Raw genomic sequence first — 20,308 nt, forward strand, 5'->3', positions numbered from 1 at the left:
AAAAGCTCCTTTAAGGGTTTTTAAAAAACGGAAATAAGTACCTTTAACTACTTTTTTAAAAATGCTATGCACCATGGGTTAACCCTCAAATGTAGGGATTATAAGATAGCATTTGCCTGATGGTAAACCTCAAGGAGTCAATTTACCTGCATCCAAAAATTTCACTATCTGGTCAGTTTTCTCCTGATCTACACTAACATTCTCCACTAGACCTTTCTCAAATAATTCCATGAAGACATCAAGCCTGCGTTTTAAAGCAATATGGAGTTCAGCTTTCCTTTTTTGGCTTTCTTCTGGATGATGTTTTAGTTTAAACCTAAAATTTCAGAGAAACATTTTTTAAAATAAGAAATGGTTAATATTAATACAATAAAAAAAGACTAGCCTCGAAATCTTTTTAAAATTTTCTTTTTACTATTCCCGATAAATGGGCTTGCTTAGCAAACTATGCCTATGAAAGGAAATTACAGCGTTATATCAAAATCAAACAGCGTATTATATAAACCATTTATAATATTCTAACCGGCCCTTTTGTAACGTTATAGAAGGGAGATTTGGTAGACTAGTATATACCTAATTAAAAAAAAAGAAAATGCTAGTTAAGAGAAAAATATCAGTAGCAAAACTTTCAAAAACCTGATATCTTGCAAACTAAATCTAGTTCTTGTATCCTTTTTGTGTCTTATCGAATGCGGCTTTTCAAAATTTTGATATTTTCTTAAAAGTTGCAGTAGCCACTCAGTAATTTTGAATTATTACTTCCTGACATGCATCATTCATTAAGACTCAGTCGTAAACTAACATAATTTTTTTAAAATGTTTTGTTGAACTATTATTTATCTTTTTTTTCATCATCTCTTTATGGTATTACTGCAGTTTCATTATTATGATAACTGCAGTAATACTTTCCTTTTGCTCTTGATCTACAACAATTACATTTTTAATCTAAGACTGTTTTTGATCATTATATCGGGAGTTGCTTTTCGTTTTTACAGCCCTTTTTCATGCGGTTCTTCAAACTCTGATATTTTAAAAACAATGTTATAACGACACGTGAATTTAAATCATCACTTTGTGATGCGCTCAATTTGCTATGGTTCCGATCAATTTTCAGGACTTAATAGCTGCTGTTATCACACTATATTTTTTTTTTTAAAATTTTAAATTTAATACTATGTTATTACTCACTTCTGTTGCATTCAATCATTTTACGGTTTTGTGACAGTTAATTATAACAGTTAATAGTGCGCTCAATTTGCTATGGTTCCGATCAATTTTCAGGATTTAATAGCTGCTGTTATCACACTATTTTTTTTTTTTTTTTTTTTTAAATTTCAAATTTAATACTATGTTATTACTCACTTCTGTTGCATTCAATCATTTTACGGTTTTGTGACAGTTAATTATAACAGTTAATAGTGCGCTCAATTTGCTATGGTTCCGATCAATTTTCAGGATTTAATAGCTGCTGTTATCACACTATTATTTTTTTTTTTTAAATTTCAAATTTAATACTATGTTATTACTCACTTCTGTTGCATTCAATCATTTTACGGTTTTGTGACAGATAATTATCCCCCCCCCCCGAACAATTCCACAAGTATTTTTGAAATATTGATATTTTATACCAGATATTAATTTTACAAATTTAGAAATGTGTCTTCAAGTTAAATAAAATTGTGAAAATCATGCATTTTTTGTAATTTAGAATGACAATCGATATGGCAACTTGCAATACAATAGTTATTTCAGCTACAACTGCATCAATTTTTAATTTTCTGCAAACATTTTTAATTTCCTTCTTCAAATTGCGTCAAATTAAATGCACAATATTAATTTATTAACCATTCAGCAATGAATTCGATGGAATATGCCCTAATAATGATAATGCATTTATTGCATCGCAAAATGTATTGTGGTTCTGTCTTAAAAAAATGCTAGAACAAATCCTGGTTTTGCTACTTGTATTCTTCAGTACAAGTTAACTTTGCAACTGATTTAAAATTTTTTTTAAAAAACATACATTGCTTGATAATATGCAGCATTTCTATTATAATTTACACTATTAGGCTAGATATTATTTATCAGATATTTTGCTTGCAGTCACTGCATTGATTAAATTATAAATATTAAAGTAAGAGTATCTTGGATAACATTTTACTTGATAGGTCTGTTTATGTCGCTAGAGTCGTTATATGTCGTTATTTTGCCTGCTTTCATAGCATTACTATTAATAAGTATTTTTATCGTATAAAATTTTTCTTTTTTAAAAATGAGCCCAAATTCATTAATTACATGCCAAAAAACTATTAAAAATCTTTTACGATTAAAAATACAAATCTTAATATGCATAGTGTATTTTTAGTTTAACTACAAAATACATATTTCTCTTAGGCGGAAACTTAAACTTTATCAAATTCATTAACTTATACTATAGTTACACAAAGACATAGATAACAAAGCAGCACACAAAAATGAAAAGAATAAAAAAATGTATAACAGTAATTAAAACTTTACCAAGAATTCAAACATCTGACTTACATAGATCTTCCTCGAAGAGCAGGAGTAAAAATTCTGAACGCGACCCCTCGTTACGGGGGTTAAACCTAATCATAACTTTTAGAGCGATTTAAAATTCTCTTTTTATTTTCGCATAATCACAATGATACAACTTTCATTTCATTCAATTCACTACACAACAAAATCAACATCACGAGTAAAAGAATGATTTAGACAGTTCATATCGTGAAAGTAGAGGAGAGATGAAAACATCTTTTGTTTCGAGGCAGAGTCAACATGCTCACTGTGTGAAGGAAAAAATATTAACACATTGTTTGTTCCAGCACAAAAGAGGCAAAGTAATATATTGCAACAAGGAGTCTATTAATAAAAATATCAATACAATAGTCCCTTGCTATATAAAGCATTTTAGATTTGTGGCCCTTTTCCCCTTTCTTAATAATATTGAAAATAAATTCCAACATCCTCGTACATGCCTAAAATTTCTTTTATATATAATAATTTTAAAAACACGAAAAAACTTTTCAGTTTCTAGAAAGAAAAAAATGAGAATTTGTTTTAAGAATTCATTAGAATTAAAATTACAGTATAGGACTCCAAATCTGGCAACTAAAATCCGTAGTTTGGAATATGCCGAATTTCGGAAATTCCAATATAGCCCCCAAACATTACGATAATTCAAATTATACTGTTAATTTCATAAAAACCAATAGATCGGATTAAATGGCGAATTTCGAGTCCTATCGGATTAGGGGTCCCATACTGTATTAGAATTCTTCTCAAACTACGATACATGGTCCATAGTTCACTATTTCATAAGTATGGATAGGATCACTTTAAATTCATCTTTCATTAAAAATAAAAGAGTAATTTTTGTTATTTTGCAACAGTTACTTAGATAATAATAATAAAATTTTGTTGTTAATTCATGTTTTTTTAAATTTTCCTTCACTAACATGCACAATATAGTGAGGGACTAGGGACTACTGTACTAACCTACTAAAAGCACTACTTATCTTTTACTAAAAGTTATGACTCCTTTTATAATATTAAAAAGCCTCCATGGAGCTGGTGTTTTACAACACTAGAAAAGACAATAAAATTGCTAACATGCCTTGCACAAAGATATTGAAAATAAAATGCAATTAGCAAGTTTATTTCTCTTCAAATAATTTTTTATAAGTTTTATCATAAATATAACAAACAAATTTGTATAATTTAAGCAACTCTGATCACAATCTAATTTTCAGATGCAAAAATAAAATTAATATCTCATAATCCCATTATGTAAATAGTAAGATTAATAGGAAGCATAGCTCTACACTTTCTACTAAGAAAATTATTTAAAAAAATTATAGATTAAAAAGAAAAACTTTTTTTATCCTTAAAAAATGGTTCTGGTCGTATCAATAAAACAAAGTCAATTCTTAAAAAAAAATATATATAACCATGCATTTTAAAGTTCTATATTTATTAAAACTTTAGTGAATCTGGACTTCAATCATATAAGTGCCTATTTTGATCGCAAACTATGGACCAGAGACATACCATCGAGGGCTTCCAACATGTTTTAACAACAGAAAAAGTAAACAGTGGATCATTTGTAATTAAAAAGGAGTTACGGGAGAAATATTAATATTCAGATACCACAGTAAATTATTTGGTCAGCGATCTTTACATAAATACCAAAAAAGCAGCTGAACAGGAATAATTTAGATACAAGATCCTAAGAGATAGAAATGCAGCAATAAGTTTCTCAACTTGGTAACTTATTTTTAAATAACACTGATTTCAGAAACTGCTCTTTTGGTAGGCTTTTTACGGAATAAAAGAAATACGAAAATTTTGAAGTAATTAAGCTTTGCTGTCATTTACTTCCCTAAACATATGTTTAAAATCTTGATTAGTGTTGATTCCCAGGTTCAATAACAGTGGTTACGATCTATAAATACAACAGTGCAATGTAAACTACCCTCAACATGATTAGCTTTCAAAGGACCTGAATGATAAGGAAAGAGGTTGTCGCACCTCAAATCAATCAAAAGAGGACCTAGAGGATCAAACTATTGAAAACAGGACAAAAATCAACTTTACTTAATAAAAAAAAAAAAGAATTTGAAGGGATAAAAGGACCATTTGGGAGCCCTGATCATACACTCACTATTCCACAATAGTTTTAAAAGTTGTATAACTCCACCCTAACAGTCTGAGTTTGGCAAACATTTCACAAACAAGGGCTCTATTTTTTGCTTATAAATATGTATATATTGTTTGTGAAGAGAATTAAAGCTTAACTGAAACTTGATCTAAGACATTAATTCAACCAGAAAATAGAAAATGAAAGCTAGCTAAATTTGTTTTGACCTAAGACCGACAAAAAATTTATTAAGGCAGATAAAACTTTTTATTAGTATTACCCATAACATCAGCTTTTCTTTAAAAATGAAAGCAATAAAAAAAAATCCTAATTCAACCAAAACCTTAGTAAACAAAATTAATAATTTTTTTAAAAAATTTTTATGACTTTTAAATTAAAATTTAGAACTGTCTTGACTATGCAGATTTCATCGATGCAAAATATATTTTTAAAAAAATTAGATAATAAACTAAGAGTACATATTTAGGTAGCCCATGTGAAACAAGACATGTAGCTGCCAGAATAAATTATTATTCATTCTAACACCAATTTCAATTAATATGAAAATACTTTCAATAACAAATTTAAGATATCGCATTTTAAAAATTGGTTAATTTCGATTACCCATCTAAATTTAATTAAATATGGAGAATTCTTTAAAAAATATATACCCAAAGATAGCCTAATGAGAAGTACACAAAATCCCAACCCCATGGATTGTATTTCCTTGACTTTTTCTAAACAGTTGGGGAAAAAATAACTAATATCTTTGGAATCAATAATTAACAGTGCTTTTCAAATTCATTTTGTAGAAATTTAGTTACTCATAAATAACAAAATTTCTAAAAAAAAAAAAAAAAAAAAAAAACTAAAAAAACTGAAAAAAAAAAAATTATTTTACTGTACGCATTAATGCTTCCTTTGTTTTTAAGAAAATAGGCATAATTACAGGTCTTAACAGAAGAAAAAAAGAAAACGAAATGAATAGCTCAAACACACCATTCTTCATCTTTATGATTCATGAAAAATTCGTTGATTTGTTGTCTTTTGAACTCCAATTTGTATTCATTGTATTTTTTCACAGCTTCCTGATCATCAATCCCATCATCTTGTGAAGAGAGGAATTGCTTAAAAGTCATCATCGGAGGTTGAGTGATCCCTGCATCGACATCCCTGTAAAAAAATCATTTGCAAATTTTTACAGTCCCAGATTTATCTAGTTCAAACTTAATTATAAAATTTAGAAAACATAATAGATAATTATAAAATTTAAAAAAAAAAAAAAAAACATAATATTCTATTGCTCAGATATAATACTATAATAACAAAGTATAATTAACAAGGCAACCACCACAAATGAATTTTGTTCTTGTAAGCAAAATTACACCAAACTTAATTACTGAATCAGTAACTGATTATATATTTACTAATAATAAAATATTTAATTATCATACATATCTTTAAATTAGTGACTTGCATAAATTTTACTACTGATCTGATTTTTGTAAAAAAAAAGTACCAGAAAAAGTCAAAACACTGTTCTCACATTAAGGTCAGAATCACTTTTAAAAGGTTTAATCAATCATTTCACAATCAAACCGGGTAAAGGTAGCTTCCTTCATTTTTCAAATGACTCAAGAAACTAAACAGTTAGAAAGGTAATAAAAAATATCCATTTCATTGGCTTAAAAAAACTAATTATTAGTACTATAAAATTATAGATTTGAGTTTCTTTTACTTTACAAATATTTAAAACTTAGTCATATAAATCTTGCTACTCCATTAGATAAATTTATGCTGCACAATAAATTATAGTGCATCACTAAGTTTTAATTTAAAAAAAAATGTTTCTGCTGAAAAAACCCACTAATCCTTCCAAGTGGGTTTTTTCAAGGTGGGCCCACTTGGCGAACCCTGCTATACTCTCTTGGCAATAAAGAAATAGAGCAAATAAACCAGTTGTGTTTTCGTCATACAAATTTTCTATTCTAAGTACAACAACTTAGACAAATTGGTAGTGATGCTGGAAGAAAGAGACAAACCTTTGGGGATTCATTTGATTTCCTCCACCACCAACATGCATACCCCAACCACTACCATGCATTCCTCCACCTCCCATCATGCCACCACCAGGGAAATTTCCTTCAAAGTTATTTCCATAGCCACCACCTCGATCTTCCCTGAAATACAAATGCAAAAAAGTCACTTCTCTCATCTACCTAGCCATAGATGCCAACATGGATAGGGAAAAAATCCAATAGATTTTATGAAACACTATAAATTTCATGCCAACTGTTGCATATAGGGAATTTTTATTGTCATCAAAATATAAAAACTTTATTACACTAATTCTGCAATATTTTCCATTTATATTTGGCATTAAATGAATTTGAAACTCTTTTCTTATTATGTTAACTCATCATTTTAAATAGTAGTAGACAAGTAAATTATTATTGATAGTTAAAAGACTTTATAATTTAAAAAGGGAGTTCTGAAAAGAAACTGAATACTGTGAGTTTCATTTAATTATGTATTTGTAATATTTATTTAAATAGTCAAGCAAACAATAAATTCTGAAAAAAATTTTAGTCTAAAAAGGACTTTTTTCAAAAACTCACTCAATTATAGAGAATTTTCTAAAATAGGAGAATTTTTATTGTACCAGTAGAAAGTGGGAAAATCCAGTAGCCTACTGGAAAATCCAAGAGCTGACAGTCATGCGTATCTGATGATTTTCTAAGTAAATCATTGTAATATTATGGACAATATTATATGAAAAATTATCATGCTGGGTGCAAAGATAAATAATGTAATGCTTTAAGTTTAAAAATTGTAATGTATGCTAAGTTTATAGTTGATAACATGTAATATTTATGTTTAACACACATAATGAACAGAACAAAAAAATGAAAATAAATAAAAACATCTTAATCCTCAAACGAAAAGAAACATCTTATTCTTCCAATTACCATATTTCAAGAAAAAGTGAAGAAAAAAGTATGAAGTCTCATTTAAATGTTCGTAAAAATCGCTGTGTTGCATTAAAGACATCGATTGAAAGAAAATTTATTTTTAAAAAAGATAAATTTTTTATGCTCTAAATCTCAATTTAAATTTCTGACCTTGCTATACTTATAGAAAAAAATTGCTAGAAATGTTCTTTTTAAAAATGCTGTGCAATAATAAAAACACCAATAAAAAGAAAAGTTATTAAAAAAATGCAAAAGAAAAATAGAAAAATAAATTATTAGTTTTTATAAAAAAATAAAAATTTATCACTGAAAACCAATTTTTTATGTTACCAGTTATCTAAATAAATGTAAAGAAAAAGTGATAATACAAAAATAATTTATCAGAAACGCCTTATTAAACTGCTGTAGTATGAAAAAAAAGAAAAGACAAAATTGACTTGTTTGAATATAATTTAAAAAAGCTGAAGCACTAAAACCTGTGGTTCAGTATAAAATAACCTAGTTTCAATTCTTCCAATTCGTCTTTGCAAAAAAACAAGTCTTACAATAGCAAAAAAAAAAAAAAAAAAAAAAAAAAAAAAAAAAAAAAAAAATATCTCCGGGAAAATATTGGAATTCTAGAATTTTTTGTAACCCTGTCATAAACTTGTGCCTTTTCTTTTTGTAATTTTTTCTACTTACCAGTCTCGCCTCATTCGTTTCATAGGTGGACTTATTTCATGACGAGCTGGACTGTACCGATCCCGCCTGTTACGTGGATCATAATCTCTGTATTCTCTTCTGCTACCTCTACCTTCCCTAATTAAACAGAAAAACAAAAATTATAAGAGTAAATTATGACACCATATTAAGACCATTCAAACTAAAAATAACGAAAGTCATTATTAACAATACTTAAATTTATTAAGTAAAAACAACTTGACTGAATGAATTTAACATACTAGTAAAACACATGACTTATAGAGGGTATTAAAACATGTAATTTTGTTTAATACATCAGAACTTAAATTTAGGGGCACTTAGTCATAATAAAATTTTAGGGAGAAAGAAAATGCTTATTGTCCATGATCCTTTTAGCAAGAAAAAGTGATGAAAAAAGAATAAAATCTAAGAGAAACCCACTTAATCGGCAAAACAAGAAACCCTCGTAATTGCCAAAACTAGACAGAAGCCAAGACATAAAATCATTCATAAATTTTGAATAAAAGATTTAACCACTAATAATCCTAGATTAACTTTCCCACTTAACCCTCAAAACATAACTTTATCATTGAAAATCACAGTTTTCTATGTTTAGGGTTATCTTTATAACTTTACAGGATATAATTGTCAATAAAGGAATAAAATCTATCAAAAACACTCGGTTAAATTGCTGCACTATAGTAAAACAGAAACAAAAAATATAAAAACCTTCTTAATCGATAAACGAAAAAATTGACATGCAACCTGACTAATTAAAACAAATCAGCAGTACAAAGCTTGTGATTCAGAATAAAGTACTCTAGCTTCAATGTTCCATTTGCTTGCCAGCAGGGTTGGGTTTTTGACGTCAAAAAGTGGTTTTTGACATGACAAGGGTATAATACTGGTTTAAACCGTCAAAAATGTCAAAAACTGAAGTTTGCCAAGAAATTATATAAACTTCAAAACTACCAACACTTGCCATGCATTATATTGAAATTTAATTATACTATACGTAATCAGCAGGTTTTAAAATATTTTTTAATTAAAATTAAGGTAAAATAACAGATTTAAAATCTCAGAAATTTATATTCAAATGCATGTGCAGAAAAATTTTGCACAAAAATTTTTTAAATATTTATATTTAAAAAAAATTTTTTCTTCTTTTTGATACTTAAGAAAATTAAAAGTTTATTATTATGCATTTTTGACATATAAGGAACATATAACTAATATTTATAAGGAACTTACAAGTTATGTTGTATAAATACAAACTTGATACGAGTGTATAAATTTTTTTTTTTAATGTACCGAATATCTTTATTATCCAGTATGTTAATTTGAATTTAAAAGTAGTTATATTTATGAATAATGATAACTATAATTCATATTGTTTATTATATTCATTTATAATTATTACACTTATCATTTTAAAACAATTTTTATCTCTTAATTTTTTTTCTCCACTTGTATTAAGAATACAAATAATGCATATCTTGAAAGCAAGAAGTAATTATTCAACAGCTGAATATTATATATTCAACAAAACTATATCGTATTCAGCAAAATGAAATTCACAAGTATTTGGATAAACTAAATTTTCAGCATAGTAAATAAATAGGCTGAATATACTGTAAATCGACACTAACTACTCTGTGTATTTAACAGAAAGCACTTAAATTTGTATTGTTTTATGTTAAAAAGATTATTAAGAAGATTTAAAAGAATATTAAAAAGATTTTTCTTTAAAAGAAGATGTCTAATGTACAAAACTGCTAATGTTTATCTTTAAAAATGTCTAATTTTTAGTGTATAATCTATACTATACACTAAATTTGGTTATAAATAAATATCTTAATAATATCACTGCAGATTTTCAATAACACATGAAAATGAATATACACAATATTACAAAAGATGTGAGTTTTCAAAAGTACAAGATTTTGGTTACTATTCAAAATATAAGTGTTTCTTCAAAATTTAAAATTTATTTTTTCTAGAATATATTTAGAAACACTATCCTTTAAAAAATATATAAATTTTATGTATTAATTAAATTTCACATATGAATATAGGTTTTTGACATTTTCGACAGTGAGGTTTTTGACGTGACGGTTTAAACTGTCACATGTCAAAAACCTGCCAACCCTGCTTGCCAGGATATAAATTTCCAAAACCTTATGCAAGTTTTAGAGCTTAACAAATGAGTGTAAAAACTATTTCCAATAATGATAATGTATTGCAAAAAACATTAATTTAGATCATTATTAAAACAATTCACAGCTCAAAAATTTTATTACATTGATTACAAATCAATAATGAATTTAGATCAACAACAAAAAAAAAAAAAATCTTAAATTTCTCTTAATAGAGTAAGTTTTTCTTCATTACTTATAAACTCAAATAATAAATATAAGTATAAGTGCTTGTATCCAAATAGAAAACAGAATGGTTACAACAAAAGACTGTTTATTATATAAATTGTTTTATATACAAAAAAGGTATTTTAATATTTTTTTTTATTTTTAAAACTGGCTCAATTGGAAGTTTATATACTTTCTCCTTCAGTAATTTCTCAACAAACAACTTTTTTAATAAAAATCTGATTATAAAAAAAATATGACAATATTAAAAAATAAATTTGTAAACTATAGCATACAGTATATAAAGCATTGTTCTGTTAATTGCAAATTACCATTTATGTGCTAGTCATAATTCTTGATACAGAGCAAGCAAATAATATACTAATTAGAACGCAAAAATAAATACCTTTCTGACCAATCATCCCTTCGACCTCGTTCTTCTCGCCCTCTATCTTGATAATCACTTCGTTCTCGACGAAATTTGTCGCGAGCACGTCGCCTGTCATATTCTTCATCACTATCTCCCATGGCTGCTATAGTAAAAATAATCAACAATTAGAAATACTATCACAGGATAGTCACAAACAGGACAGTTTTAATATAATCTACAACAAAATAGTTGCCGAGTCTTGGTGACTTTTCGGTATTTGCTTACGAAACTATAAAAAAAATAATAATAAAAAAATCACAGAATAGGTCTAATTTGAAGGATATAACTCGTAAAGGGTATGACCTGGAAACTTATCGGATGTGACCACTTTCTGCATTATAAGTAGGTTAATAATTAATTTGAATCTAAATCTTCATAAAAAAATATTTTTCTTAGTTAATTAATAGTAAGATAAATTGTAAAATATTATAAAATTTACTAAAATAATGTCACAAAATATAAAATACTATAAGTAGGTAGTTATTTAATTAACGTAGCACTAAAGCTACACAATGGGCAATTGGTGACAGTATGAGAAACATCCCTGAGGACATACCATCACACTTCTGATCCTCTGAGGAGGGACTGGGTCCTCTACTTTGGTCGCTTGACGACCTGCGTGTACGAAGTTCAGCACTTTATGGTTTAACAGTTTCACGAGGACTGATATCGCACACCTTTGCCTTTTTCAATTTCTACTTTTTTAAATAAATCTTATCCTTTAATCATTGCCACATGCTATTTTAAATTTATTGTTAAACTTTTTATTAGGAAATATAATTTTTTGTAATTTATTTACTAGTTTTGTCATTCTCTTTTCCACTTTGATATCATTTTGCACGGATGAGCTAAAGACAAATATTTTTTATCATTTCATCTTTCAACAAAGGAAAAAGGAACAAAATCTAACATTAGCCTAAGGAGTTTCTTTATATAAATAATTAATTCTACTTAATTCTCCCGATATAAAACAAAATTTGCCACATCTAAAAAATTGTTAAAACAGACTATAAATAAAAGAGGACAAAATAATTCATTAAATAATGCATTAGATGATAATGAAAAATAAAACACATTTAAATATATTGAAAAAAAGGCATGGATTGAATTTTATTGCACTTAAATTTAGCCTGTATAAAGATTTCCTACAGGATATTCATTACCCTACAACTTGTCAAGCATTTAATTCTAAAATAAACAAAACTATTAAAAATAAACGTTTTGATGGAGAATTAATCATAATTATTGTGGTGCCTACTTTATTTAATTTAGTTGCTATGTGGCAACCACTAATAACCCTTTAATGACTCTTGTCTCACCACTGGGATAACCCTTTTAAAAAAATTTATTTGATTGTAAAAGAAAACGATTGTAGTATAAATGATATGAAAATATCCCAACACAAACAATTAGAAAAAAAATTCCTAACCTTATAAGAGAATTATCGAAACCTGATTTTTCCTGATCGGTTGCATAAATTTCATCATCAATATTTCGGTTTTGTCTTATTCTCACACATAAAATATATTACAAAACACTTATACTTACTATTAGGGTTAATAAATTTAAACCTCAACAAGAAAACATTTACAAAACAAATATTTCTTTTTCAAAATACTTTTGTTTTTGAAAAATATTCAACTTATAAATCATTTTAAACACGAATTAATTTATTAATTTTACCTGCATTAGAATATCAACCATGCAATGGGATACTTTACGTATCAGAATTGCATCAAATACGTTGCATGTAAAAAAATTAATATTAAGCATAACAAAATAATTTAAAGTATCAAAATATTAATAAAAAACTGAAGTTAAATTTGTAATTATTATTAGTAAAGGACATTTATTTAAAAATAAATCAGATTTACTACACTGCTTTAATCATTTATTAACAATAATTTAAAGACTATTTTCTAACATATTCAAATAAGTTTATAATCAAGCTTTATGTACAACCTAAAAATAAAAAAAAAGCATAGATTAATAAAATTGTGATTCACACATTTAAATGATTTACTTGTCCATACACTTTCAAGTGATAAAAATTTTACATTTTACTGAGAATTAGATATTAATTTTTATTGTCAAGAGCTAGAAATAACGTTGCATAAAATTTGTTTAATATATTAGGATTGCATACTTCTCGAGCTTGATTTAAAATATCTTGAAATCGCTCATGTGAGACAAACTTAAAAGTATTTAATGACAAAATATTATGAGATCGTAAACACACTAAGAATTTTAAGTACGGTAAACATCCAAAAACAAAATATTAATTGCATGTGACAGGTTAAAGGCATATATGGAGACAAATATTTCCCCTCACGTCACACATGCAAGAAAACTATAATGAAATGAAAACTATAATTTCTCGCAATTTATTTTATTCAATAAACATTTAGACATGAGAGTAATTAATTAAATGAAAGAAATCGCTGATCCGTAAATAAACACAGCGATGGGGGAAAATATTGCAAAGTGAATCTATTGTTAATTAATACATTTGTTCTTTTATATCTATAAAATAACATACCAGTGCATTTCTAATATAAAGGCATTAAATATAGTTTTAATTTGTTTTAAAAAACTAAACGAAACTTTTACACTACAGATTAATGACACATTCTACAATAACATTAGTAAATGACGACAAATGACGAGAAAAAAAATGGCAGCAATTCACCGGGGAAATAAAAATCAAGCTGTTGCCACGTAGATATTCAAACTTTCCTGGTCACAAGTAGGATTGATGATTATCGAAATGGACTACAGATGGCGTAGAGCAGAACTGTCTACCTATGGCAACACATCGCATGCTTTCACCCTTGGCATACTTATTCTGGTGGTCTTTCTTGATTTTCATATAGATTAAAATCTTTTAAGTTTGGAAATAATATGGAATTGAAAACTACATCAAACTTAGTTCTAAAAGAAAAGAGAATGGAACTTTTAAAATATATTTTCTTAAATTAAGAAAATGAAAATTCCTCAACTACATTTAACGGTAGTTCATTGCAAAAACAATCTCAGAAAGCGTGTAACCTTACGACAACCTTGTGTTTTAACTTTATTTTCATTGTCACGAAAAGATTTGCAGTAAAAACCTTTTTTCAATGACGTAAAAATATTTCAATTTCCAACCTTTCCTCCTTAAAGGAAAACTAAATGATTTTTAAATCTTTTTTAAAAAATATTGTTATTTAGGTTAAAAACAAGCAAATTATAAACCTTATTTTCTACATTTTTGTTTGCTGTCATGATTAGGTTAGCAGAAATATTAAGCGAAAACCTTTTTCAAAGAAAACGAAAGAAAGCAAATATTAAATTAGTGTCTCCAGATTCGATTAACTTAATTCTAGTTATAGCGTTTTAATATGAGGTACAGATGAATTAAATTCGAATTTGAGAAAATTTTGGAAGATCGATGAGATAGGAAATGAATTACCTAAAAGTAAGAAAAATTCTATATGCGAAGAACATTACGTGTTAACGCGTAAGACGAAAAAATAGTTTCCATACCATTTCGGAAGCATTGGTCAGTTTTTGTGAGATTCGAGGTACATAGCTCTTAAGATACTTGAATCGCTGTGGATTCGTTTGTCTCGTGACCAAAACTACCTAAAATTGTATTGAGACTTTTTGAATGAATATGAAGAATGAGGACATATGACTGAAGTAGGCCAGAGTAATGAACCCAAAGTTTCGTATTATATGCCCCATTATGACATTTATAAGGCTCAAAAGAGCACAACAAAACTACGAATAGTATTCAATGCATCGACCTTAACTACCTGATCGAAATTCTCTCAGCTCCATTCGATACAATAGTGGAGTCATTCAGGATGATATTTTTTCGTCGCTAGTGAGATTTGGAAAGTGCGTTCACGGCAGACATTCGTCGTATGCACCGGCTTATTGACATTGAAGAGAATCACAGAAAATTAAAAAGAAATTTGTGGAAACAGGAGCAGCTAAACACCGTCACATACGGAACTGTTAGTGCCCCATATTTAGCAATGAGAACTCTTAAGCGAATTTCCATCCACGAGGGTAAAAATTTTCCATTAGCCGCATCAGTTTTGTGTAATCCCTTATGAAAATTTAAGGTATATTTAAGGTTGATTTGAGGTATTTTTGAGGTATTAAGGTTGTTTTGAGGTATATTTGAGGTATATTTAAGGTTGCAGAGAAAACAGAAATAAAAATTATACCTCGTAAAGGTTGTAATTAAGGTGTACGAGGTTGATTTATATATACTTCAGCTTGTTTTGAGGTTGTTTAAAATTCACTTCAAATCATCCAGACTGATAAGGTGATTTTTAAGGTATACCAGGTTTATTTTCTTACATTTGTAACAAAAGAGGTATTTTTGAGGTGTAAAATTTTTTACCTTATTTCAACTAAAAAGAGTGAGATATTTATTGAGGTATATGAAGTCATTTTATTTATACCTAAGCTTATTTTGAGGTTGTTTTAAATTCACTTCAAATCAACCAGACTGATAAGGTGATTTTTAAGGTATATCAAGTTGATTTTCTGATACTTGTAATAAAAGAGGTATTTTTGAGGTATAAAAAAATTGACCTTATTTCAACTAACGAGAGTGAGATATTTATTGAGGTATATGAAGTCCTTTTATTTATACCTAAGCTTATTTTGAGGTTGTTTAAAATTCACTTCATATCAACCAGAATCATGAGGCAGTTTTTAAGGTTCACCAGGTTGTTTTTTTTACACTTGTAACAAAAGAGGTATTTACGAGGTATAAAAAATATAATTTTTTTCAACTAAAGAGAGTGAGGTCTTTATTGAGATGTATGAAGTCATTTTATTTATACCTAAGGTTGTTTTAAGGTTGTTTAAAGTACACTTCATATCAACTAGCTCACTTCCCAGAGTTCCGTGCTAGCCGGCAAATGGCGTGTGTGTTTACAATCGAAAGTTTCTTTAAAATTCGGTAAGTGTGCTCGACATTTATTAATTTAGCTTTGTCACTTTTAATCAAATATGCTTCAATTTTCAAACTTAAATTTCATTATTTTTGTTTTAAAGACGCGTCCTGATCTTACATTATTTAAGTCGGAGGATATTCTTTGAGGCTATTGTTGTAGGCTTAGCAATAAGACAGATCAATCTAAATATTTCTCGTCGCTGTTTAGGGTAACGTTACTGGTGAATCGTTACAGCAGGTTACGCACAGTATATTTTATTGTTTGTAATTTATTCAAATATAACTATTCTTTTTGTTTTGCTTAAATGTATATGTTTTAACGTAGCAGTATGCAAGCTGATTGAGTAAAAGGTTCATAATTTCTCTTATAAATAAATCACTGAAAATTGAAAGTTAACAGTTTTTATATATTGCAGGTAATAAAACAAATAAATAATACTATTGTAAGGAACGAAATGCATATTTGTTGCCTTCAACAAAAATCTAACATACATATTTAACTAATAAAATAAACATATACAATAAAAATTGCAATCAGGGTAAATACATCACACAAAAATTTTAATATTTCTTCAAAAGTTGCATTTTCATAAAAATATATATTTACAAACATGAAGAAAAAAAACAATCCTGTTTTTCGAAGTAAATATTCATTTTTTTAAATTAATGTTTACTATTAACAGGTGATTCTAAGGTAGGAAACAAGTTTACCATATCAAATCAACAAATTTCATAAAAAAATATATGAGAATTCCTAATAAAATCTGAAATTTTTTTTAATAAAAATATATGTAATATGAGATAAGATTCAAGCTAATTTTAGTGAACTAATTTTTTAACCCCCTCACAAATTAATAAAGAAAACTTCATAAATTTTCAAAATCTGAAAAATATTTTGTTTTTAAACTCCAGAAATGATGAGAAATTGGAAATTCTAACATTATCGCAGAGAAAGAAAAGAATTTTTTTTATTTTTAAATGTGCAGAGTAAATAAAAATATAACGCTAATAAATAAAGAATTTTGAAAATTAAATTCTAATAACATTAAATTATGTAAGGATCACAGAAAACTATAATATCAATGAAAAAAAAATCAGAACCGAATAATTTCGGTAATAATAAGTGATTGATATTAACAGCGATTACATTATATATAAGCGGGGATTACTGAACTTACATATACATTGCCTCTAGAGAGAAAAAAGTTATTCGAATTCTAGATTGTTCACCACATTAGCAAAATAAATTTTTCCAGTGTCATCGCACTGGATGGAAATACAAACAGAAGATATATTTGTCACAGGAATTAAGTTAAAGTTGCCAGAATTAGTTACTTGTGTAATATGGCTTAGTTCAACATTAAAATTAAGATTAAGAGAACGCATCTTTTCACCAGAAATCATTTCTTCAATAACACCATAATAATTCCAGCAACAGCATATTGAATTCTGACAAGTACAAGTTACTAAAATTTTTACGAAGAAATTAATGCAGCCTAGTTTAAGTTTACTTGCCCTTTTATACATAAGCTTGGTTTAGTTGAGTATCTTAAAAGTATTTGTATGTGTATCACCTATTAAATAATATCTGAAGTTAGTTAGCAAAAAGGCAACTATAGGTGAAGGAAAACTGGCATCCACTTTAAAAATTCTCATGCAAAATTCAAACTTTTTGTCCGTTTAGTCCACTAAGGCAACGCCCCGCTCTTCCGTGCCACAGGTCCTGGGTTCGATCCTTGGGCCGGGCAAGGTTGACTCAGCCTTTCATCCCTTCAGTGGGTCGATAAATGATGGGAACTAAACACTGGGGGTTCCGCGTTCGGCTGACCACCTAACCGGAACATCTGCTCCTGCATCCCAGAGCCCAAGGTCAAGAAAACTGAAATGGGCACAGTAGACCTTGACCCTCCATGGGCTGTCGCGCCACTGTGTTTAGTTTTATTTTAGTTTTTAGTCCGCTAAGGCAAAATCTTGAATATTATTCTAGATCAACATGATGCAGTTTAATATTTTGGAATGATTTTCAATTTATTTTTAATAAGACTCGTAAAGAGACTAAAAGAACATGAAAACTTTTCGTATAAATAGTGTGCTCTAATAAAATAGTTTTTATCTTTAATCCACAAAGAATATTGTATAAAACAAATTTACTGAGACAGCTATTCCAAAAAAATAATTTTATTATTTCAATTAAATATTAAAATCATTTTGGTGAACCTATACTTAATCTGCCTATATTGTAGTTAAAAAAGTTTAAAAGTATTATTGACTCTGGATTTTTGTTGTCAACATTAGTAACTTATCAAAGTTATATAAATATATATTTCAATTTCCTTCAATTTCTTAAAAAAAAATCTCATCTGAAAATTTCCAAATGAAACTTGCTATGCAACTTTTATATAACTTGATTTTACTCAACTTGAACATGCAACTTTTACAGAGCTGCTCCGTAAATGGCATCCAGAATTTCAAGGTTTGAATAAGGCTGTCAATAATACGTGCTCTGCAGCTAGGAGGAAGTGGAGACTAGTAACTGGAGAGCCTTCCCCTGGGAGTAACTCTAAATATACACCAAAAAGAAAAAAGACAAGTAAATTATTCTCCTTTGATTCAATGAAATCTTTTCACCTAAAAAATTACTGATAAAGTTTGCATGATCTTTGATTTTTGAAAACATTATTTTATAGCATTATCTTAAATTATTCTCTCAGGCAAGTAAACATATAAACTTAATGTTGCTTTTATTTCGATGGGGCATGAAAAACACAAAACATTGATGTTCTACATTCTTTTATTAAAAGATGATTGATTCTTGATCACATTAAATAAAAGGTTGAAAATGACCTTTTGTTTTTAAAAACCTTACGTGATAGACAATTATTTTCGGAATCAGCAGCATTGAGAATTGGTTTTAGTACAATTTCTTTTGCGAAATTGGACTAAAAATTTAAACAAGCAGGCCAGTGTAATTGAATTTATTCAAAATTTGCTGAGAAAAAAATTTAAATATCAGCATAACAATCCATAATTAAAAATGGTCGGTTGAATTATTTGAAAATTAAGAATTTCAATAAGCGTGTTATTTCTACAGCAGTTTTTATATGCATCTTATAGAAAAATTAGCTTTTTAAGTGATATGTTTAAACAGTCAAAATAAAGAATTGAAATATACTGGGAGGAGAGTTTTGCAGGTCATTATTATTATTCTTATTCATCTGCTGTTACTAAAAAAACCATTTATTTATTCAAAATTGAATAGAAATAATAATAAAAGGTGATTTATGCAACGAAATAAGCTTTAAAATATTATTCTAATCTTTTAAAATTTGTCATTATCAATGTAAATATGACTCTCGCTAATTCAAATTTTTTATTTATAGGTTCCAATGCTCCAAATAACGTAAGCACAGCAAACTTGCAGAAGAAGCAGAGTAATTGTCAAGAATTTTGATTTCTTGAACGAAAAATTAATTTTTTTTTGTTAATAAAAGTTTTTATTTGTAAGCTGGCTAAATTATTTAAACTTGCTGTTATTTCGCTTTTACAAAAAATTAGCGCCTTTAACATCTGTTCTATATAAATGAGTTCCCACATTTTTCTGAAGCAAATGTATCCTCTTTTCACGATAGTTTAATTGAAATTATTAAAATTACAGAAACATTTGAAATGTTCTTTTAAGGTTTATGAGTCAGCATTCTTAACATTATTCAACTCTACATGTTAATTCAAGATTAATAAATTTTATGAACTATTTAATTGCAAATTAGCACAAGGTTCACAAACTATAAATTAAAGGCGTTAAGTGAAAATTCCTATTCTGAATTGTGTGAGGAAGAATACATTCCAATGGGTTGTATTTCAAAATTAAAGGAAGATATATTCTTTGCATTGCATTTTACTTTTCTTCACACAATACATGGAAATCAGTCGAAAATTCTTTCGAAAGAAAGATTCATCCGTATTCCGCCTATGTGTTTAGAAAATAGTTTCTTAGCATCAGGATTAGCAGTGAAAATTAAGACAGACCGTAAAAAGTTAATAAGTAATTACCACCTAATGTGTAACATTAAAAACTCCATCAGAGTGATAAATACCTCTACAAGTGAAAAGATATATATTTTAGGTTAAAAATTAGCAGTCTAAGGAGAAATATTTTAATTATATTTAATTACCAGCATTAGCATAAAAAAATATAACCTGAAGGGAAAAATGGCATATTTTAGTTTGATTAAAAAAATTTCCTTTACA

General features: G+C 27.7%; 1 protein-coding gene and 1 long non-coding RNA gene across 8 annotated transcripts in view; one reads left to right on the forward strand and one right to left on the reverse strand.

The window, feature by feature from the left end:
- Window positions 1-13,841, reverse strand: part of Ars2 (arsenic resistance protein 2) — a 40,673-nt gene extending 26,832 nt beyond the window's left edge. For 4 of the 7 annotated variants that reach the window (XM_087157805.1, XM_087157807.1, XM_087157808.1 and 1 more), the window contains exons 1-6: window positions 13,643-13,841; window positions 11,080-11,206; window positions 8,311-8,427; window positions 6,700-6,837; window positions 5,657-5,830; window positions 147-316 (exon numbers count right to left, since the gene is read on the reverse strand). In XM_087157805.1, the coding sequence (XP_087013931.1) occupies window positions 147-316; window positions 5,657-5,830; window positions 6,700-6,837; window positions 8,311-8,427; window positions 11,080-11,201 (721 nt within the window). In that variant the 5' untranslated portion in view covers window positions 11,202-11,206; window positions 13,643-13,841. The remainder of the gene's footprint in view (window positions 1-146; window positions 317-5,656; window positions 5,831-6,699; window positions 6,838-8,310; window positions 8,428-11,079; window positions 11,207-13,642) is intronic. The other 3 variants (XM_087157811.1, XM_087157810.1, XM_087157809.1) reach the window with 2 other exon arrangements.
- Window positions 13,842-15,214: 1,373 nt separating this feature from the next.
- Window positions 15,215-19,564, forward strand: LOC147815935 (uncharacterized). The gene is made up of 3 exons (XR_015431466.1): window positions 15,215-16,066; window positions 18,501-18,650; window positions 19,441-19,564. It is a non-coding gene; the product is annotated as an uncharacterized LOC147815935 (long non-coding RNA).
- Window positions 19,565-20,308: the final 744 nt, after the last annotated feature.

The sequence above is a fragment of the Parasteatoda tepidariorum genome, chromosome 2 (assembly GCF_982258835.1).
Source record: "Parasteatoda tepidariorum strain Cologne lab strain chromosome 2, Ptep-v5.0, whole genome shotgun sequence".
NCBI classification, from domain to species: Eukaryota; Metazoa; Arthropoda; class Arachnida; order Araneae; family Theridiidae; genus Parasteatoda; species Parasteatoda tepidariorum.